Source organism: Ranitomeya variabilis, chromosome 4, assembly GCF_051348905.1.
Source record: "Ranitomeya variabilis isolate aRanVar5 chromosome 4, aRanVar5.hap1, whole genome shotgun sequence".
NCBI lineage: Eukaryota > Metazoa > Chordata > Amphibia > Anura > Dendrobatidae > Ranitomeya > Ranitomeya variabilis.
The window spans coordinates 29,404,777-29,428,410 of NC_135235.1; the positions used below are offsets into that span (position 1 = coordinate 29,404,777).

The 23,634-nt window shown below is 40.3% G+C and overlaps 1 protein-coding gene across 1 annotated transcript in view; it reads right to left on the reverse strand.

Moving 5' to 3' along the window:
- LOC143767554 (ovostatin-like) overlaps positions 1 to 23,634 on the reverse strand; it is a 94,955-nt gene that overhangs the window by 19,145 nt on the left and 52,176 nt on the right. Inside the window, exons 14-21 of the mRNA XM_077255962.1 lie at positions 22,711 to 22,762; positions 21,874 to 21,966; positions 21,374 to 21,550; positions 18,669 to 18,750; positions 17,981 to 18,134; positions 14,207 to 14,284; positions 12,112 to 12,280; positions 11,745 to 11,962 (exon numbers count right to left, since the gene is read on the reverse strand). Coding sequence (XP_077112077.1) covers positions 11,745 to 11,962; positions 12,112 to 12,280; positions 14,207 to 14,284; positions 17,981 to 18,134; positions 18,669 to 18,750; positions 21,374 to 21,550; positions 21,874 to 21,966; positions 22,711 to 22,762 — 1,023 coding nt within the window. The remainder of the gene's footprint in view (positions 1 to 11,744; positions 11,963 to 12,111; positions 12,281 to 14,206; positions 14,285 to 17,980; positions 18,135 to 18,668; positions 18,751 to 21,373; positions 21,551 to 21,873; positions 21,967 to 22,710; positions 22,763 to 23,634) is intronic.

The window sequence follows — 23,634 nt, forward strand, 5'->3', positions numbered from 1 at the left end:
TAACCATGGTACCACTGAAAACATCATCTTGTCCCGCAAAAAACGAGCCGCCAAACAGCGTCATCAGCGAAAAAATAAAAAAGTTATAGTCCTCATAATAAAGCGATGCAAAAATAATAATTTTTTCTATAAAAAGTTTTTATCATATAAAAGCGCCAAACATAAAAAAATGATATAAATGAGGTATCGCTGTAATCGCATTGACCCGAAGAATAAAACTGCTTTATCCATTTTACCAAACGTGGAACGGTATAAACGCGCCCCCCCCCCCAAAGAAATTCACGAATAGCTGGTTTTTTGTCATTGTGCCTCACAAAAATCGGAAAAAAGCGATCAAAAAATGTCACATGCCCGAAAATGTTACCAATAAAAATGTCAACTTGTCCCGCTAAAAACAAGACCTCAATGACTCTGTGGACCAAAATATGGAAAAATTATAGCTCTCAAAATGTGGTAATGCAAAAAATATTTTTTGCAATAAAAAGCGTCTTTTAGTGTGTGACAGCTGCCAATCATAAAAATCTGCTAAAAACCCGCTATAAAAGTAAATCAAACCCCCCTTCATCACCCCCTTAGTTAGGGAAAAATAAAAAAAAATAAAAATAAATGTATTTATTTCCATTTTCCCATTAGGGTTAGTGTTAGGGCTGTTATGATCCCAATGGCAGGGGACCTCAAAGATTACAGCAAAGTCTGCAAAACATAAATACCAGCTCATAGGGAAGTGGTAACTAGGCTGACCATATACCTGATCCTAGCGCAAACACTAACAGCAGCCGGGGAACGTGCCTACGTTGATTCTAGACGTCTCGCGCCAGCCGGAGAACTAACTACCCCTATCAGGGAAAATAAGACCTCTCTTGCCTCCAGAGAAAAGACCCCAAAGTAATACAAGCCCCCAACAAATAATAACGGTGAGGTAAGAAGAAAAGACAAACGTAAGAATGAACTAGATTTAGCAAAGAGAGGCCCACTGACTAATAGCAGAATATAGTAAGAAGACTTATATGGTCAGCAAAAAACCCTGCAAAATATCCACGCTGAATATCCAAGAACCCCCAAACCGACTGACGGTGTGGGGGGAGAATATCAGCCCCCCTAGAGCTTCCAGCAATAACAGGAATCACATATTGTACAAGCTGGACAAAAAAATATGAACAATGCAAATGATCAAGAGTACGAAAGCAGGACTTAGCTTATCTTGCAAAGAACCAGGACCTGAAGACAGGAGCAAACAGAAGTGAACTGATTACAACGAAGCCAGGCACTGGACTGAGAATCCAGGAAGTTTAAATAGCAACACCCCAGGCCTAACGAAGCAGGTGAGCACAAACCTGGTAAAAGACAATCCAAGTGCCAAATCACTAGTGACCACAAGAGGGAGCCAAGAAGTATAGTTCACAACAGTACCCCCCCTTTAAGGAGGGGTCACCGAACCCTCACCAAGACCACCAGGGCGACCAGGATGAGCAGCGTGGAAGGCACGAACCAAATCGGCCGCATGAACATCAGAGGCGGCCACCCAGGAATTATCCTCCTGACCATAGCCCTTCCATTTGACCAAATACTGGAGCCTCCGTCTAGAGAGACGAGAATCCAAGATCTTCTCCACCACGTACTCCAACTCGCCCTCAACCAACACCGGAGCAGGAGGCTCAACAGCAGGAACCACAGGCACAACGTACCGCCGTAACAAAGACCTATGGAACACGTTGTGAATGGCAAACGACACCGGAAGATCCAAACGAAAAGAAACCGGGTTAAGAACTTCCAAAATTTTATAAGGACCAATAAAGCAAAGCTTAAACTTAGGAGAGGAAACCTTCAGAGGGACATACCGAGAAGACAACCAAACCAAATCCCCAACACGAAGTCGGGGGCCCACACCGCGGCGGCGGTTGGCAAAACGCTGAGCCTTCTCCTGTGACAACTTCAAGTTGTCCACCACATGATTCCAAATCCGCTGCAACCTATCCACCACGGAATCCACCCCAGGACAGTCAGAAGACTCAACATGACCCGAGGAGAAACGAGGATGAAAACCAGAGTTGCAGAAGAATGGCGAAACCAAAGTAGCGGAACTAGCCCGATTATTAAGGGCAAACTCCGCCAATGGCAAGAAGGTCACCCAATCATCCTGGTCCGCAGAAACAAAACATCTCAAATAAGCCTCCAGTGTCTGATTAGTTCGCTCCGTTTGACCATTAGTCTGAGGATGGAAGGCAGATGAAAACGACAAATCAATGCCCATCTTAGCACAAAAAGATCGCCAGAATCTGGACACAAACTGGGATCCTCTGTCGGACACGACATTCTCCGGAATGCCGTGCAAACGAACCCCCCAAAGTAATACAAGCCCCCAACAAATAATAACGGTGAGGTAAGAAGAAAAGACAAACGTAAGAATGAACTAGATTTAGCAAAGAGAGGCCCACTGACTAATAGCAGAATATAGTAAGAAGACTTATATGGTCAGCAAAAAACCCTGCAAAATATCCACGCTGAATATCCAAGAACCCCCAAACCGACTGACGGTGTGGGGGGAGAATATCAGCCCCCCTAGAGCTTCCAGCAATAACAGGAATCACATATTGTACAAGCTGGACAAAAAAATATGAACAATGCAAATGATCAAGAGTACGAAAGCAGGACTTAGCTTATCTTGCAAAGAACCAGGACCTGAAGACAGGAGCAAACAGAAGTGAACTGATTACAACGAAGCCAGGCACTGGACTGAGAATCCAGGAAGTTTAAATAGCAACACCCCAGGCCTAACGAAGCAGGTGAGCACAAACCTGGTAAAAGACAATCCAAGTGCCAAATCACTAGTGACCACAAGAGGGAGCCAAGAAGTATAGTTCACAACAGTAATATGAACAATGCAAATGATCAAGAGTACGAAAGCAGGACTTAGCTTATCTTGCAAAGAACCAGGACCTGAAGACAGGAGCAAACAGAAGTGAACTGATTACAACGAAGCCAGGCACTGGACTGAGAATCCAGGAAGTTTAAATAGCAACACCCCAGGCCTAACGAAGCAGGTGAGCACAAACCTGGTAAAAGACAATCCGAGTGCCAAATCACTAGTGACCACAAGAGGGAGCCAAGAAGTATAGTTCACAACAGTACCCCCCCTTTAAGGAGGGGTCACCGAACCCTCACCAAGACCACCAGGGCGACCAGGATGAGCAGCGTGGAAGGCACGAACCAAATCGGCTGCATGAACATCAGAGGCGGCCACCCAGGAATTATCCTCCCGATGTTCAGGAGTCATGCACATGGTCACTTGTGTCCAATACTGCGGTTTATTTTCCGCCAGTGGCGTAGCATCAATTCCTCTGAGAGGAATCGGAACCTTTAAAGGCTCCAGGACAAAACCGCAGCGCTTGGCAAACGACAAGTCCATAAGACTCAGGGCAGCACCTGAATCCACAAATGCCATAACAGGGTAGGAAGACAATGAACAAATTAAAGTCACAGACAAAATAAATTTAGGCTGCAAATTACCAATGGTGACAGGACTGACAACCTTGGTTAGGCGTTTAGAGCATGCTGATATAACATGTGTAGAATCACCACAGTAAAAACACAGCCCATTCTGACGTCTATGATTTTGTCGTTCGGTTCTAGTCAGGATTCTATCGCATTGCATTGAGACAGGTGTCTGTTCAGACAACACCGCCAGAGGTTTAGCGGATTTGCGCTCCCGCAAACGCCGATCAATCTGAATAGCCAGCGCCATAGAATCATTCAGACTTGTAGGAATTGTAAAACCCACCATCACATTCTTAATGGCTTCAGAAAGGCCATTTCTGAAATTTGCGGCCAGAGCACATTCATTCCATCGAGTAAGCACGGACCATTTCCGAAATTTTTGGCAGTACACCTCAGCTTCATCCTGGCCCTGAGAGATGGCCAGTAGAGCTTTTTCTGCCTGAATTTCAAGATTAGGCTCCTCATAAAGCAATCCGAGCACCAGAAAAAACGCATCAACATCCGCCAATGCAGGATCTCCTGGCGCTAACGAGAAAGCCCAATCCTGAGGGTCGCCACGCAAGAAGGAGATAATAATTTTAACTTGCTGAGCTGAATCTCCAGACGAACGAGGTTTCAAAGATAGAAACAATTTACAATTATTCCTAAAATTCCTAAATTTAAATCGATCTCCAGAGAACAGCTCAGGAATAGGTATCTTAGGCTCTGACATAGGACTGCTAACAACAAAATCCTGAATGCCCTGCACACGTGCAGCAAGCTGATCCACACTAGTAATCAAGGTCTGAACATTCATGTCTGCAGCAAAGCTTCAAGCCACTCAGAGATAAAGGGGAGGAAGAAAAAAAAAAAAAAAAACTCAGAACTTCTTTTCTTTTAATCCCACTTCAGCAATGCATTAACTATTTATTGGCCTGGCTTACTGTTATGATCCCAATGGCAGGGGACCTCAAAGATTACAGCAAAGTCTGCAAAACATAAATACCAGCTCATAGGGAAGTGGTAACTAGGCTGACCATATACCTGATCCTAGCGCAAACACTAACAGCAGCCGGGGAACGTGCCTACGTTGATTCTAGACGTCTCGCGCCAGCCGGAGAACTAACTACCCCTATCAGGGAAAATAAGACCTCTCTTGCCTCCAGAGAAAAGACCCCAAAGTAATACAAGCCCCCAACAAATAATAACGGTGAGGTAAGAAGAAAAGACAAACGTAAGAATGAACTAGATTTAGCAAAGAGAGGCCCACTGACTAATAGCAGAATATAGTAAGAAGACTTATATGGTCAGCAAAAAACCCTGCAAAATATCCACGCTGAATATCCAAGAACCCCCAAACCGACTGACGGTGTGGGGGGAGAATATCAGCCCCCCTAGAGCTTCCAGCAATAACAGGAATCACATATTGTACAAGCTGGACAAAAAAATATGAACAATGCAAATGATCAAGAGTACGAAAGCAGGACTTAGCTTATCTTGCAAAGAACCAGGACCTGAAGACAGGAGAAAACAGAAGTGATCTGATTACAACGAAGCCAGGCACTGGACTGAGAATCCAGGAAGTTTAAATAGCAACACCCCAGGCCTAACGAAGCAGGTGAGCACAAACCTGGTAAAAGACAATCCAAGTGCCAAATCACTAGTGACCACAAGAGGGAGCCAAGAAGTATAGTTCACAACATAGGGCTAGGGCTACGGTTAGGGTTAGGTTCAGGGCTAGGGTTAGGGCTAGGCTCAGGGTTAGGGTTGGGGCTAGGGTTAGTGTTGGGGCTAGGGTTAGGGTTGGGGCTAGGGTTAGGGTTGAGGTTTGGATTACATTTACGGTTGGGATTAGGGTTAGGGGTGTGTCAGGGTTAGGGGTGTGGTTAGGGTTATGGTTGGGATTAGGGTTAGGGGTGAGTTGGAGTTAGGGATGTGGTTAGGGTTGGGATTAGGGTTTGGGGTGTGTTAGGGTTAGGGTTTCAGTTAGAATTGGGGGTTTCCACTGTTCAGGCACATTAGGGCTCTCCAAACGCAACATGGTGTCCCATCTCAATTCCAGTCAATTTTGCATTGAAAACTCAAACGGTGCTCCTTCCCTTCCGAGCTCTGCCATGCGCCCAAACACTGGTTTACCCCCACATACGAGGTATCAGCGTACTCAGGACAAATTGTACAACAACTTTTGGGGTCCAATTTCTTCTCTTACCCTTGGCAAAATAAAAAATTGGGGGCGAAAAAATCATTTTTGTGAAAAAATATGATTTTTTATTTTTACGGCTCTGCATTATAAACTTCTGTGAATCACTTAATGGGTAAAAGTGCTCACAACACATCTAGATAAGTTCCTTAGGGGGTCTAGTTTCCAAAATGGTGTCACTTGTGGGGGGTTTCAATGTTTAGGCACATCAGGGGCTCTCCAAACGCAACTTGGCATCCCATCTCAATTCCAGTGAATTTTGTATTGAAAAAGTCAAATGGCGCTTCTTCCCTTCCGATTCCTACCATGCTCCCAAACAGTGGTTTACCCCCACATATGGGGTATCGGCGTACTCAGGACAAATTGTACAACAACTTTTGGGGTCCAGAAAAATAAGCCCAAGATGGAGGGTAAATCTCTAAATTTCTCCACCATGCTCTGCACCACAGTGGGGAGAGCTTACAGGGGAGAAATGTATCAACAAAATATACTTAGGACACTCCTAGCAAGCTGGATCCATAACAAGAAGAAGTAATGGAGTACATGTCCATAGATAAATAAATCACAATTTTATTAGATCACAAAGTCACAAAAATTCGAATATATACAAGTCAATAAATACACAAATACAACTCATTCAGATAGAGAGAAACCGGGTAGCACAAACCAAGAACTAGTGTGGATCACAAAAGACGTCATATACCGCCATAAAGTGCACAGTGCAGATGTAAGAGGGCATTAACCGGGGGTATAGTAAAAAAGTAGGAGACAGTTGGTGAGCCCTGTACACAGGCTCAAAAGTGTCATAAATGTCACAAATTACCCTCCAAGTTCTTACCCATATACTGGCGTCAAAAAGGGATCCACACCGTTGCCCCAACGCGCGTTTCGCGTCGGCTTTGTCAGGGCCGCCCCTTGACGAAGCCGACGCGAAACGCGCGTTGGGGCAACGGTGTGGATCCCTTTTTGACGCCAGTATATGGGTAAGAACTTGGAGGGTAATTTGTGACGTTTATGACACTTTTGAGCCTGTGTACAGGGCTCACCAACTGTCTCCTACTTTTTTACTATACCCCCGGTTAATGCCCTCTTACATCTGCACTGTGCACTTTATGGCGGTATATGACGTCTTTTGTGATCCACACTAGTTCTTGGTTTGTGCTACCTGGTTTCTCTCTATCTGAATGAGTTGTATTTGTGTATTTATTGACTTGTATATATTCGAATTTTTGTGACTTTGTGATCTAATAAAATTGTGATTTATTTATCTATGGACATGTAGTCCATTACTTCTTCTTGTTATGGATCCAACTTTTGGGGTCCAATTTCTCCTGTTACCCTTGGTAAAATAAAACAAATTGGTGCTGAAGTAAATTTTTTGTGAAAAAAAGTTAAATGTTCATTTTTATTTAAACATTCCAAACATTCCTGTGAAACACCTGAAGGGTTAATAAACTTCTTGAATGTGGTTTTGAGCACCTTGAGGGGTGTAGTTTTTTAGAATGGTGTCACACTTGGGTATTTTCTATCATATAGACCCCTCAAAATGACTTCAAATGTAATGTGGTCCCTAAAAAAAAAAATAGTTTTGTAAAAATGAGAAATTGCTGGTCAACTTTTAACCCTTATAACTTCCTAACAAAAAAAATTGTTGGTTCCAAAATTGTGCTGATGTAAAGTAGACATGTGGGAAATGTTACTTACCGGTATTAAGTATTTTGTGTGACATATCTCTGTGATTTAAGGGCATCAAAATTCAAAGTTGGAAAATTGAGAAATTTTCAAAATTTTCGCCTAATTTCCGTTTTTTTTCACAAATAAACGCAGGTAATATCAAAGAAATTTTACCACTTTCATGAAGTACAACATGTCACGAGAAAACAGTGTCAGAATCACCAGGATCCGTTGAAGCATTCCAGAGTTATAACCTCATAAAGGGACAGTGGTCAGAATTGTAAAAATTGGCCTGGTCATTAACGTGCAAACCACCCTTGGGGGTAAAGGGGTTAAAGTAATGATGGCCACTCGTTTTTCTTTACTTAGCTGCTTTTTTCTTGCCATAATACAAATTCTAACAGTCTATTCAGTAGGACCATCAGCTGTGTATCCACCAGACTTCTGCTCAACACAACTGATGGTCCCAACCCCATTTATAAGGCAAGAAATCCCACTTATTAAACCTGACAGGACACACCTGTGAAGTGAAAACCATTCCCGGAGACTACCTCTTGAAGCTCATCAAGAGAATGCCAAGAGTGTGCAAAGCAGTCATCAAAGCAAAAGGTGGTTACTTTGAAGAACCTAGAATATAAGACATAATTTCGGTTGTTTGACACTTTTTTGTTACGTATATAATTCCACATGTGTTAATTCATAGTTTTGATGCCTTCAGTGTGAATGTACAATTTTCATAATCATGAAAATACAGAAAAATCTTTAAAAGAGAAGGTGTGTCCAAACTTTTGGTCTGTACTGTACATACCGTATATATATATATATATATATATATATATATATATATATATATATATATATATCTATACATAGACCATAAAGCATACCATGGGTAAATGGCTGAGAGCAAAACAATCTCGCTCCCCCACTGTTACTGTCCGCATCAACAGGACTCACAGGGAAACTCCGAAACACATATACAACAAGAAGCTGGAGTAAGAAAATCCCAAAACACATATTAACTAAAAATAATATATATTTTATTACAATCAGTAAACAACAATCGCTTGAAACATCAAATATTATAATAGCACATATAAGTCAGGAAAAATGTGGAGGAAACCTGTAGGTATGCTGGATGGTAATAGAGAGCCCAAATGTCTCAAACTAGGTATATAAAGAAGTACCACTACTGGGAATATGCAAGGAAAGACCCATAATCTATTGAAGACCATAGAGGCTGCCATCATGTCAGAGATCAAGGAAAAGTCCCCACACAGTACCGTGAGTGTGAACAGTGTAAGAATATGACGATGCAAAGTAAGCACCGTTACTATACATTCATAAGTACACTACTAATGGGTAATTTCAGAAAATATAATCGATAATAAAGTGCAATTGTGCCAAGTTCACACTCACGGTACCGTGTGGGGACTTTTCCTTGATCCGTGACATGATGGCAGCCTCTATGGTCTTCAATAGGATGGCCAGTGACTGTGCGCACGCGCACCTTGGACCAAAGGTTCTGGCTCCCCGATGACTATCAGTAATAGCTGCGCACGCATATCATGTGACGTCACCTGGCGGTATTCCGCCCTATGCAGGCGTGGCTTTGACGGCCAGAAGGGGAATCGGTGCCAGGTCCTGGATGCGAGTGCGCTGAGATGTCACTTACACTTCCGGTATATGCACTATTTAAACAGGCAAAGAGCGGCTAATAGTTAACCCTCATTGAAAAAGCTGACCGCGAAACGTGAGAGGGGGCCGCTGGTGGAACAGGGAGAATCATCTGCCTCCTACATGGGTAAGCTCTGACACTTTACAATGTTACTGGGATCTAATATGGAGGTATATTTTTGCACTATTAGGTGCGTTACAACCCTGCTCTGATTATGGGTCTTTCCTTGCATATTCCCAGTAGTGGTACTTCTTTATATACCTAGTTTGAGACATTTGGGCTCTCTATTACCATCCAGCATACCTACAGGTTTCCTCCCCATTTTTCCTGACTTATATGTGCTATTATAATATTTGATGTTTCAAGCGATTGTTGTTTACTGATTGTAATAAAATATATATTATTTTTAGTTAACATGTGTTTTGGGACTTTCTTACTCCAGCTTCTTGTTGTGTGTGTATATATATATATATATATATATATATATATATATATATATATATATATATATATATATATATATATACTAGATTCTAACGCATCGGGTATTCTAGAATATGCATGTCGACGTAGTATATTGCACAGTCCACGTAGTATATTGGTCAGACACGTAGTATATTGCCAGTGACGTAGTATATTGCCAAGCCACGTAGTAAATTGGCCAGCCACGTAGTATATTGGCCAGCCACGTAGTATATTGGCCTATATATATGTATATATATATATATATATATATATATATATATATATATATATATATATATAGAAAAAGAAAAATTGGAACAGCACAATGCTCACCAGTGGGTGCCCAGCCTCCTGGGTAGAATGGTCCACTCATCTACCCAACTTGTATACATACATAGAAAAAAGAAGGCAGCACTCCAAGTCCTTTTCAGGGTGAAAAATGTGAAATTTATTCAACCCACATCTCTGTGCGACGTTTCGGCTCACACTGAGCCTTTTTCAAGCAGTGGGTGTTACCAACAATAGTGCTTTTATAGGCATAATCTAGCATCATTTACATAATTGATCATTATTCATTCATAAATACAACATTTTTATAACATATACATATATAAAAAAATCCTTTGTGCAATCCCAGTTTCATAAAGTGACTTGTGCTAAAGTGCTCGTATGATCGTATATCTTCACATTCATTTTTCTTAAATCTCTGCAATTCTTATTATTCCTTTTACAATAGGTCTGTATCACCTGCTTATACATATTCATACTTATTACAATATATATTTTTAGTGCCTTGCGAAAGTATTTGGCTCCCTTGAACTTTTCAAGCTTTTCCCACATATCATGCTTCAAACATAAAGATACCAAGTGTACATTTTTGGTGAAGAATCAACAAGTGGGACAAAATTGTGAAATTGAATGAAATTTATTAGTTTTTTTAAATTTTTGTGGAAATTCAAAAACTGAAAAGTGGGTCATACAATATTATTAGGCCCCTTTACTTTCAGTGCAGCAAACTCATATGCAAAAGATATCCAAGGAATTGATAATGCCAGTCAGCAGCATTAAAACTGTGATTAATAAATGGAAAATCAGGGGCTCTGTAAAAACAAAACCACGGTCAGGTAGACAAAAATGTTGTCCACAACTGCCAGGAAAATTGTTAAAGAAAAACCCACAAATAAGATCAGCTGAAATACAGGACTCTCTGAAAACTAGCGGTGTGTCTGTTTCAAAATGCACAATAAAGAGGCACTTGAAGAAAAATGGGCTGCATGGTCGAGTCACCAGAAGAAAGCCATTAGTGCGCAAATGCCATAAAGTATCTCACCTACAATACACAAAACAGCACAGAGACAAGCCTGAAAACTCTGGTACAAGGTAATTTGGAGTGAGGAGACTAAAATGTAACTTTTTGGTCACAACCATAAACGTTGCATTTGGAAAGAGGTCAACAAGGCCTAGGATGAACGGAACACCATTCCTACTGTAAAGCACGGAGGTGGATCGCTGATGTTTTGGGGATGTGTGAGCTACAAAGGCACACAAAACTTGATCAAAGTTGAAGGAAAGATGAATGCAGCACATTATCAGAAAATACTGGAGGCAAATTTGCACTCAACAGCCCAAAAGCTGTGTATGGGACGTACTTGGACGTTCCAACATGGCAACAATCCAAAACACAAGGCCAAGTCGACCTGTCATTGGCTACAGCAGAACAAAATGAAGGCTCTGGAGTGGCCATCTCAGTCTCATGACCTCAATATCATTGAGCCACTCTGGGGAGATCTCAAGAGTGCAGTTCATGCTAGACAGCCCAGGAATTTACAGGAACTGGAGGCTTTTTGAAAAAAAGAGTGGGCAGCTTTACTATCTGAGAAAATAAAGAACCTCATCCACAACTACCACAAAAGACTTCAAGCTGTCATTGATGTTAGAGGGGGCAATACACGGTATTAAGAAACAGGGTTGGTAAACGTTTGATCAGGGTCATTTGGATGTTTTGGGCTGTCATTATGATTTAAAAAGAGAAAACACAGTAGTTTGACGATAAATGGCTTCACCCAACCACTATCCACGAGTGGAGAAAAAGTTTTGGTGTTATCATTCATATTCGCTGAAAAAAAGCCAAGAAAGTAAAAATTCTGCTGGGGTATGTAAAGTTTTGAGCGCAACTGTATATAGATAGATAGATAGATAGATAGATAGATAGATAGATAGATAGATAGATAGATAGATAGATAGAGCACTTACCTCTGTAGACTGAAATCCTCCATATGGATTTTGTTGCCTGATCAGCCAGACAGAGATCTTCCCCATGGTCGTCAGCTCTCCTGTAGCATTGGGGCCCAGAGCGAGGACCAGTAACACGTATGCTGTGATTTTAACCTCAGCAGGAGAACTCGGAGGATAAAAAAAGTCAACTGGTCGTGCTGCAGGTTTGTCGTCACGTTCCCAGTGGATCATGCCTCCTGATGACCAGAAGGTTTTATGTTATACAATGGATATCTAGTCAACTAGGTTTCCCGTATCAGTAGAAGCCGCTTAGAAATGTCTTTGCACATTACGCTTTAGCGCCTTCGTATATAATGCGCTGTGTATATCTGCCGCATCTTCTTACCTTCCATGATGGCCTTGGACATTAGTGATGTGAGAAGACATTCCCTCCTGTCCCAATCCTGAGCCAGTGTGAAGACGTAGGCCATGATGGCCTGTTGGTACACACTGAGGTTATGGTTGGTGTCAACAACGTTTTGCAGACAGGTCAATGCACCGCTCAGCAACGTTATCTGAAGAAAATACAAGACAACGCTCTACAGTTCTTTCTATCCAGTCAAATTAAGAACATGTCTTGGATTTAAAAAAATATATAAAAGAGAGAGAAATGTGATAAAATAAAAAAAAATCTCAACTCTTAAAGGGTTTATTTCCATCTCGAATATTTATGACGTATCCATAAGATACACCATGAATGTCTAATAGACATTACACTCCCCAGTATGTGGTAACATACATCTACATGACCACTGCAGCCAATCACTAGCCTCAGAGCTGATATCAAAATATGCAGCGCTAACCTGACTAAGGCCAGTGATTGGCATCAGCGGTCACTTGGCAGAACGTGATGACTTTGTCCAATGGTGACACTGGAGTGCTGGTAGATTTAATTGATGAGTTATTTATTTTTTATCACATTTCCTCTTAATCTTCTAAAAAGGAAAGTCCAGGTTAAAAATAAAAAATAAAAAGTTTAACAAGTTTATTCCCACCATGGTGACTCTGATTTTGTCTCCTTCTTTCTCTTTGGGAGGTAGCTTGCTGTAATAGAAACCCTCTCCAGCTGCTTTGTCCGCAGACAAAGCTAAGCCGTGGACAATTGCGCAAGTTGCCATCCATGATGAGTAGTAAGGGTTTTTTGTGTCAATTTGGGGTTTTTACTGTTTAGGACCTTGAATTTCAAAGTATAGTATCACCATAATGTCACACTCAGGACAAAACTGATACATTGCTTCAGGACTAATGTCTAAGAGTCTGTAGGACAACACAATGACTCTTCCTTTGCCCTCGCACTAGGTATAGCTCAGTGTATCCCCCAAAATGTGCCTTAACCCTGGGAGGTATTTTTGTTTTTGCATTATCATTTTTTGCTCCCCTCCTTCCCAGAGCCATAACTTTTTTATTTTTCCATCAATATGGCCATACGAGGGCTTGTTTTTTGTGGGACAAGTTGTACTTTTGAACGACACCAAATTCCAAGTTCAGTGAAATTGCAAAAAAAGTGCAATCCCACAGTTGTTTTTTTTTGTTTTTTTTTTTTACCATGTTCACTAAATTGTTAAACTGACCTGCCTTTATGATTCTCCGGGTCATTACGAGTTTGTAGACACCAAATATGTCTAGGTTCTTTTTTTAGTGGTGAAAAAAATTCCAAAGTTTGTAAAAAAAAAAAAAATGGTGTCATTTTCAGATACTCGATATTTTTAAAAACGCTTTTTTTTTTTTACTTTTGGCATGCTCCAAAAGTCTCCATGGGATACTGGAAGCTGTCATATGTCTTGTTTGTGTTCTTCGCATACACTTAACAGATTAGTGCTACTCAGTAGCATAGTGAGGAACGAGACCCATGCGTTCCCACCATCAGGGGTAATCCTGGGTATAGGGATAGCTAGAGACCCATTTTGGTACAGGTTGGAAGAAAGGGCCTGATGATTTATGGCGAGGCTCACAGAGGCACATACCTCTTTTCAGACGCGCCTGAATCAGATGAATGAATGAAGAGACGCTTTTGACTTCAGCTTGTCCAACGCTGGTTTTGATGAATCAAGATCTAAGCCTTTTCTCAAATATGTCATTATCAAATTAAATAATTTTTTTAATTATTCCTGGGATGCAAATTTAACTTCGATTTTACCAGCGTATTACACAGGAATCCATCTTTAATTGCTTCCTACATTTTATTATCTTCATTATATTATTTATTATGTTATTACATTGTTCAGTATGATGTAAGATTGACGATGCGCCTCTCTTAAAGGGTCACAGTCTTTATCACTAAATTAGAGATTTTCTTTTCCTAATTATATTATATATTAAAGATTACTTTTTATTTAATGTTCGCTTACGTCATAAGATTTCCCAAGAGGAAATAGGTACTTTTTAAAGTTGGCATATGTCATATAAAGTGAACGTAAACTATCGAAAAAAAAATATTTTACCCCAAGACTGTAATTAGACTCCAGGCAAGCGATGGAAAAGATGGCTGTATAGGTGACATCATTATCCGATACTTCTCTCTGTGTAATATAAAGGAAAGGAGAGTTTTATTAGATACAAAATGATACGTGTTCTGTATAATTAACGACTGATTATTCACTTCAGATGAAGGTGGACATAGGAATCATTCATTGATGTCAAATGTGGTCCTCTATTATGGCGCAGTGTGTTGGGCCTCCCCAACCACTTTCCATGCATGTGTTCAGCCAATTCACCAACCGTTTGGGTGAATTTGCCACCTAAACTCAAAAGTGATAGGATTAACCATGACTGAGCCACCAGTCCCCAATGCAGCCTTATTGCATGGGTTGCCGCTTTGGTACATACACCTTTGTCTAGGGATCCTGAGCAGTAAATCTACCAATTACAGGTCAAAAGGCTGAATTAAATAATAAAAAAATATGACAGAATAGGAGCATTCTAGGACTTGTCTCAATCACTGTAATCTACCCCAGATGTGGCTGAATAAATATGGCAGTCATATATATATATATATATATATATATATATATATATATATATATATATATATATATACATATATATCCCCTCTATAATTTGTAAAGCGCTGTGGAATATGTTGCCGCTATATAAATAAAAATTATTATTATTGTTATATATTTTCCCTTATTTTTCTTATTCTTCATTATTTTTTCTTATTTTCTTTTATTTTTTATTTTTCTTATTGTTTTCATTTTTTTCCTTAACTTTCCTATTTTTTCTTATTTTTTTTATTTTTTCTTTGTTTTTCTTTGTTTTTTATTTCTTTTCTTTATTTTTCTTACTTAAACATTTTCTCTTCTTTGTTCTGATATAATCTGTTATATTCCTTAACAGTTGTACCCATAATTTTTCTTGGCTCCCAGTCTTATCTTAATTCATCATCACACATTACATGCATTTTCACTACGCGACCTGACTGGTGCGCATGAGCTATATTTTCCTCTCTTCGGCATCTGCTGGAAGCCTTCGGATTCTCCCGGGATACACTACCCACCAATGCACTCTGGCCATGTCACAGCAGTCCTGCCCTGGGACATCACTCCCTATCTGGAAATTAACGCCTGGTGCGACAAGCTCAGCATTTGATATACAGTGGCATGCGAAAGTATTTACTCCCCCTGTCATTTTTCATGTTTAGCTATCTTAAAACCTGTCGGGTTTTTTTAGCGGGTTTACATCATTTCATGTAAAAAAAAACAAGCCTACCCTTGTGAACATTTGGTTTTCTTTTGATTGTGAAGCAAACCTCAAATGGTACAGAATAACTGAAAACCTTAGTGTGCATAACTATTCAGCCCCTAAAGTCAGTACTTTGTAGAGCCTCCTTTTTCTGCAATTACAGCTGCAAGTCACTTTGGATAAGTCTCTATGAGCTTTCCACATCTTGCAACTGGGATTTTTACCCATTGCTCAAGGCAAAACTGCTCCAGCTCATTCAAGTTAGCTGGTTTCCACTGGTGAATAGCAATTCTCTATAAGATTAAGGTCGGGGGCCTTGACTAGGCCACTCGAAAACATTTACAAGTTCCCCCTAAACCACTTGAGTGTTGCTTGAGCAGTATGCTTTGGGTCATTGTCTTGCTAGAAGGTGAACCTCTGTCCCAGTTTCAAATCTCTGACAGACTGAAACAGGTTTTGCTCAAAAATATCCCTGTATTTCGCATCATCCATCTTCTCCTCGACTCGGATCATTTTCCCTGTCCCTGGTACCGAAAAACATCCTCAACATGATGCTGCCACCAACTTGTTTCGCTGTGGGGATGGTGTTCTTGGAGTGATGAGCTGTGTTGGTTTTGCACCACAAATAGCATTTACCTTGGTGGCCAAAAAGTAAAATTTTTAGATGCACTAATTATGGCACTTAGCACCGGCTCTTACCTATTGTCCTGGTGCCGTGGCAACCGGGATAATGGGATTATGGGGTTGATGTCAGCAGCTGATGCTGACATCAAACCCTGGGGTTAGGAAATGAGAGGCGTCTATCAGACACCCCATTACTAATCCCATATTTAAAAATAAAAATACACACAGCAAAAAAAGTTTACTTGAATAAAGACTCCCCAATACATTCCCTGGTTCACCCATTTATTATTAAAAAATAATTCCCCCAGGTCAGACGTAATCCATGGCGTTTGAACAGCGTCCACCAATTATCTACTGCAACCTATGGAACATCGTTCTGAGAATGACACTCCATGAGTTACTCGCTGTCATGTTTCACCGGCAATGACGTCAGTGCACTTCTCTGTTTTATCCTTGGCTCTTATTCCAACTATGGGAGTCTCTACTGCATTATACTTGAAAAAGATTGCCAAGCTCTTCTGCTTCTGCTTACTATCTTTATTTTTATTTTTCCATTTTAATTTTATTGAATGGTTTTGTCCTGCCTTCACTCATTCTAAGGTTATTTTCACATATCAGGTTTTTGTCGTCAGGCTGGATCCGGCTACTTTTGAAACAAACGGATCCGTTGTTGCAAATTGTGAAAAACTGATGCAACAGATCTGTTTCTTTGTCGGATCTGACTAGCTGATATCCAGGCACTAGCAGGTCTGGGGAGAGAAAGAGACCCTAAATGGAAAATGCTGCTACAGGGCATGCTCAATAGAAAAAAACGGAATCCGTTGCCGGATTCATCATTTCACGGATCCGGCGCCATAGGCTTTCATTATAGCAAACTCCGGACGCTGCCGGAGTTGTCGCTGTCCGTTTTTTCAAAGGACTAAAAAAGTTACTATGTCCGTTTTCTCCGGCCGCCGGAAAACAAATCCGGTGAAAAACGGATGAAACGTGAGGCCATCCGTCACAATCCAGCGCTAATACAAGTCTATGAGAAAAAAACGGATTCGGCAGCAACTTTTGCCGGACCCGTTTTTTTAAAAAGTTCGCTGGATTAAGCCTGATGGCAAAAAACTGATGTGTGAAAGTATCCTAATCTATAACAATGACTCATTCAGTAACCTAGAAACCTTTTCCCTTAGGGTCCCTTTGAGATAACCCTGCCTCAAGTTCCCTCCATCCCAGCAAATACTTGGTACCATAAATGAAGTTGTGATAATTTATTGACATTTTTATGAATGTCTTAGCATGATCTTTCTTCAGTGTAACCTTCACGTATTAACTATTTGTAGTGATGAGCGAGTGTACTCGTTGCTCGTTTGCCTCAGCTGAATGATTTACAGCTATTAGCCAGGCTGAGTACATGTGGGGGTTGCCTGGTTGCTAGGGAATCCCCACATGTAATCAAGCTGGCTAATAGCTGTAAATCATTCAGCTGCGGCGATGAAAACGTAATCTCCGAACACTAACAAATACTCGGAGACCACCTGAGCGTGCTCGGGAAAACCCGAGCAACGAGTACACTCGCTCATCACTAACTATTTCCCAAGATATCTTTATAAATGTTGACCACTTTTCATGTACATAGTATAAATTTATACTGTGTTTTCTCAAATTCATCATTTTCTGTTTAATATTCAGATTCCCTTGATAAAGACTGGTAAGGTCGAAACGTTGGCTGGGTCGATATATCTGTTTACGAGTGAAATATTATTTTTTGAAATAATGAAGAAATCATTCTCCTCATGTATTTGTGCCGAGTTATAGTATATTATTGCATTGACGTTTGTCATTACTTCTGAGCACACCTCAAGTGAATGGAAAGTGCACACTTAATTTATCCTCTAAATATGGAAGTCAACTGGAACTCGTACCCATGTCATAACGGGATCGCCGATGGGTCTAAAGCAGCCGCTGTCAAGTTGCTGTAGGTTTGACAGCCAGATGAGTGTTTGTTGTTGGATTGTGTCATCTATGTAAATGTATTTCTTGCATTCTGCGAACGTCTTGAAGACATTAACGGTCAACCTGCAATGAAGAAGATGTGACCCGGTCACCACACTTGTTGTTATGCATTAGGTCACCTGTAAAACCGCCAAGTTCGATGGTACTTTAGATAAAGCAGCTTTCAATTTGTCTGCATTATCAGTTCTTTGCTTCATATTAAAGGCATGAAAAGACAAACATACTGTATGAATACATAATAGTTTGGCTTCATAGGTGATTATTTATTGCACCATATACTACAACATTAAAGCATTGCTATTCTGTACAGTATATGGTCAAGTCCTCTTGGGCAAAACATTAATTCAAACAAAAACATTTAAAAAATTCTAAAATGTAAAAGTTGAAATAACCCCCAATTTAAAAATCCAAAATCCACTCAGCTTCTACTGCAAAAACTCCTTAAAAAACCCAGGAAATCCTGAACGGGAGCTCCAAATAAGGTGATGATGAATGGGTTTTCTAAATCAGACATTACATAACATCTATCATACCCAATCATAAAACTAACAACCAAAAATTTAGCTCCCCACAACAGAAGAGCCAAACGGCACTTACCATGAATTTGGTTCCATATTCACTCCGCTAAATAAGCTGTAAGCGCCTGACCAAAGCCTGTATTTGAGCTGACGAGCATAACCTGAAATAAAACATAAATTACCTGCATCAGACTTAAAATTGGGAGAGGTTAGGATTGATTTCCTAAAAGCATGCATGTAATGGTGGAGAGGTAGTACTGGGTAGGAGTTGTGTGGTCCTATTAGCAAGGTTATAACATTTTCTCAAGATTTCTCAAAAATATTGAAAAATACAAATATCTAAAGGGGTGAGATTGTCATCACCCTGAGCATGGGGATTGCTATAATGTACAAGAACCAGTGATCAATAGCAGCCAGACAGTGGATTAACGGATATAGGGGATCCTGCAGAGAATAGTGACACTGGTCAGTAGCGAGCACTAGAGATGAGCAGATCCAACTCATTTCTCAAATGTAACCTCCACAGATGGTGCCTTGACTGTGATGTGTAACCACCAAGCTTTGTGCCTCAACTATGATGAGCAACCATCAAGCTCTGAGTCTCAACTCTGATGTATAAATGCCCAGTTCTGTGATTCAACCTAAATTTGTAACCTCCTCTGATGTGCAACTGCCAAGTTTTGTCACAATTCTGGTGACTAATGGCAAAGCTCTGTGCCTCAACCTTGATGTGTAACCACTAAGCTGCATGCCTTAATTCTGCTGTACAAATTTAGTTTAAATACTGAAGTTGTCAAGATTGTGCCCTTGTTGACAGAGTGAAACCTCTAAGCTTGTTGCTTCATGCTGAAAGTATGTCGGTAAGATTTAATCCTGCGTTTTCCATGCGACTTACCGTGCCATCCGTATGTATGGTAGTAAATCATGGGGCTGCTCAACTAAAAATGACCAACTTACAGATACAGAACAAATTCAGCTCAGTTACACCTGTTTATTAAAACCCTGCTGTTTTGTTCGCATTTACTATACACTTGTAGTGTTCCGGGTCACTATGACCCGGCTTATTAAACCTTGATTTTAGACACTCTAACTCCATTTTTTTTATACTTTTTGCTTACTAGACTGTTTGTGAACATGTTTGCTAGTAAAAGAAAAAGAAAAATTAACTAGAAATCTTTTTTTTCGTTTTTATTCTGAAAAAACAGATCAATGAGCAAAACGAAAATAGAAAACTACACATATTTTGTAAAAAAACAAAAACAAAACATGTGTACTGATAAGAGCAGAGAAGATAAGAACCTATCTGAAAACAAGCAGATAAGCCAGGAAGACAGACTTAGGGTACTGTCACACTCTGCAACTTTCCAACGATCACGACCAGCGATACGACCTGGCCGTGATCGTTGGAAAGTCGTTGTGTGGTCGCTGGAGAGCTGTCACACAGACCACTCTCCAGCGACCAACGATGCTGAAGGCCCCGGGTAACCAGGGTAAACATCGGGTTACTAAGCATAGGGCCGCGCTTAGTAACCCGATGTTTACCCTGGTTACCATCGTAAAAGTAAAAAAAAAAAAAACAGTACATACTCACATTCCGGTGTCCGTCAGGTCCCTAGCCGTCTGCTTCCCGCTCTGCCGCCGTAAAGTGAAAGCAGATCACAGCGGTGACGTCACCGCTGTGCTCTGCTCTTACTTTCCGGCCGGCAGTCAGTCAGAGCGGGAAGCAGACGGCAAGGGACCTGACGGACACCGGAATATGAGTATGTAGTGTTTGGTTTTTTTTACTTTTACGATGGTAACCAGGGTAAACATCGGGTTACTAAGCGCGGCCCTGCGCTTAGTAACCCGATGTTTACCCTGGTTACAAGCGAACGCATCGTTGGATCGGTGTCACACACACCGATCCAACGATGACAGCGGGAGATCCAGCGACGAAAGAAAGTTCCAAACGATCTGCTACGACGTACGATTCTCAGCAGGGTCCCTGATCGCTGCTGCGTGTCAGACACAGCGATATCGTATGGATATCGCTGGAACGTCACGGATCGTACCGTCGTAGCGACAAAAGTGCCACTGTGAGACGGTACCCTTACTTAGCAAAAAAAAATTATTTGCAAGACTTTACAGCTCAGCTTTACAAAAAAAAAAACGTCTTAGACAGCGCGTTCTGAGCAGTCCGTTCTGCGCATAATATACACGTGTAGTGCACACCTAGTGATCTCTCCGGATGCACTCTACATTTTAGAATAGACTGCGCACCAAAAATAATCAATATAAAGCCATTTTTATGGTGCGCAGATCTCAATGCATACCCTCGGTAGAGCGCGTGTACGACCCCATTGAAATAATTTAGGAAATAAATCAATTGATATACAATAGTAGATGCAATAAATAGACCCAACTGAGGTTATAACTCCTTTATTTCACTGAAAATATGGCCTCACAGCTGTAAAAAACGATGTCGGGTCACTATGACCCGAACACAACAAGTGTAACTTTTTGCGTGTAGCAAAAAGTAAACGAAAAAAAAAAATACTCATAGGTAGGTCTCCCCAAATGAGGAAAAGTCAAGGAGTCTCAAGTTTTATAGACTTACAGAAAAAAATCTACAGGGCCGCAAAAAGTCTGTTCGGGTCACTATGACCCGAACAGAATATTAGGGTTTAGTATTTGGAGGTTGAACATGGTGAAAGGTAGAACGTGTTTGTAGACGTAGTAGTAAAGTCTACACGAGAGGATTAGTTGTTGAGACATTACTATCATTCAGGTCCAGTACATTCTTACCGATGTTCATGGACTGAATTCCGCGCTGGAGAAACACGTCTGTAAGTTGATGTGTGATACGGAGATAATGCAGAATAAAAGGAATGGGCGCAATCCGGGCAAGATTCTGTTCTCCACAGCCAAAAGGCATCTGGACCAAGTTCTGAAGATTTTGGAGTGGAAGACATACAATATTTCCTGGTAGACAAGAATAAAGAGTTATGAGGATCTTCTCAAATCTCAGCGAGTGGCTTATGTATCATTCACACAAAGCGCCAGAGTCGTCACCAGCTTTTTACAACTTGTCCAAGGAATGCAAATTAATATTTTTTATTCTGATTTTGTTTGTTTTTTTTTTTTAAATATCTTCCCATTCAGATAGAGTTGCAGAAGGTAGAACCTCATTAACCTTTGGACACAGTTGTGCTAGTAGATGTGTCAGCAGTGAGAATAGATGTTCAGACATACATTATACGGCAATCGAGGAAGCAGTGATTTAGCCTTCGTCGACCAGAACTCACCCACGACTGTAAGAAACGCTAATGCCGAATCGGGGACCATACCGGGTGGTGGAAATAATTTCAATTGAATATTATAGTTTTGATATGAATTCCCTATGAACAAATAAATGAATATTTCTTTACGTGCACAGTTGTTAATTTCAGAAGCTATTTTCGATAAAAATAAAATGGAATTTTGTATTTACAGGTCACAGAAAATATTACAGAAAATCTTAAACTATCTGGTCTCTCACTAATAACATCCCCAAATATCATTCATTTTTTTTATCTAGAAAATTCAGAAATTCATTACAGAGCTTCAAATTCTCACATTATAGAGGTAAACCATAAATCTCTGCCAAATTACAGTCACCACTAGGGGGAGCTCTGATGTTTAGTGTATACAGTTTTTCCATTAGAAATAATAAGACGTGGACATTGTTGAGAGCATAATTTTTTATTTCTGCAAAAATGTATGCATATGTGGCTAAAAAAAACATTTTTCTCCAAATGGTTTTGTTTAAAAGTTTGCATCATTTAACCTCTACATCCTTTATGTATACTAATACTTAGCCAGTACAGTAGCATAATGCCGTTATTTTAACAACATGACAGATAACTTTTTTCGGCAGACAGTAATTTACCATCAGTCATTGGAACGTTTGTGTATCATTTTGAATGATTGTTGAGTCAAATGGTCATAAATAATCTTTCATTGCGGCTGATTATTTTCTTACATACATAACGACCTCAATTCGTCATAAAAAAGACACTGTCTAAAGCTGAGAGTCGGTTTAAGAATAGTAGGAGCATTGAATGAAAGCGCTAGTTTTATGCATTTGAGATATTTTTTATTACCTTGGAGACAAATGAGATGGCTAGATGTCGCTTCTTTCTGTATCCCTTCAGGCTAAGAAAGCAGAAAAAAGGAATTGTGAGTTTACTGTAATACATATATTATATATATCTTATATGTATGTATGTATGTATATATATATATATATATATATATATATATATATATATATATATATATATATATATATATATATATATATATATATAGTGACGGTCTGAAAAACACGATCTGTTGACTTCCGTAAAAAAATCATTGTAGACTTGCTCCTGGTAGAGTGTACTGTGGTAATGCTCACAATCTATTAACTTCTATGGGGGAGAGTCCTGTGGGCATGCTCACAATGTAATAACTTCTATGGTTGTATGTATTGTGGGCATGCTTACAATCTATTGGTTTCTGTAGAAGAGTTCTTTTTGTATACTCAAAATCTATTAACTTCTATGAGAGAGGGCTGTTGACAGGCTCACAATATGTTGACTATTAGGGATGAGCGAACCCGAATGGTAAAGTTCAAGGTTCGTACCAGACACCTAGTGTCCGGTCCCAAACCCTGAACATGAACTTCTTACTGGTTGCTGTTACTGTAATAAAGCTTGTTGACAGGCCAATCAGCAAGCTTTAAAACTGTGGCACTTCCAACGCCATGCCAAGTAATGTCATGGCTGTGATTGGCCGGCGCATCATGTGACCCAACCTGACAATGTAAAGTAAATAAATAAATTTAAAAAACGACTTGCAGTCCCCATATTTTTAATAATCAGTCAAGGGAAAGCAGACAGCTGAAGGTTGGTATTATTATGCTGGGAAGAAAACAATATCCATGGCCCTTGCTAGCCTAGCCTGGAGTGCTGTGTACAGTTTTGGGCACCGGTGCTCAGGAAGGATATAATGGAACTAAAGCGAGTACAAAGGAGGGCAACAAA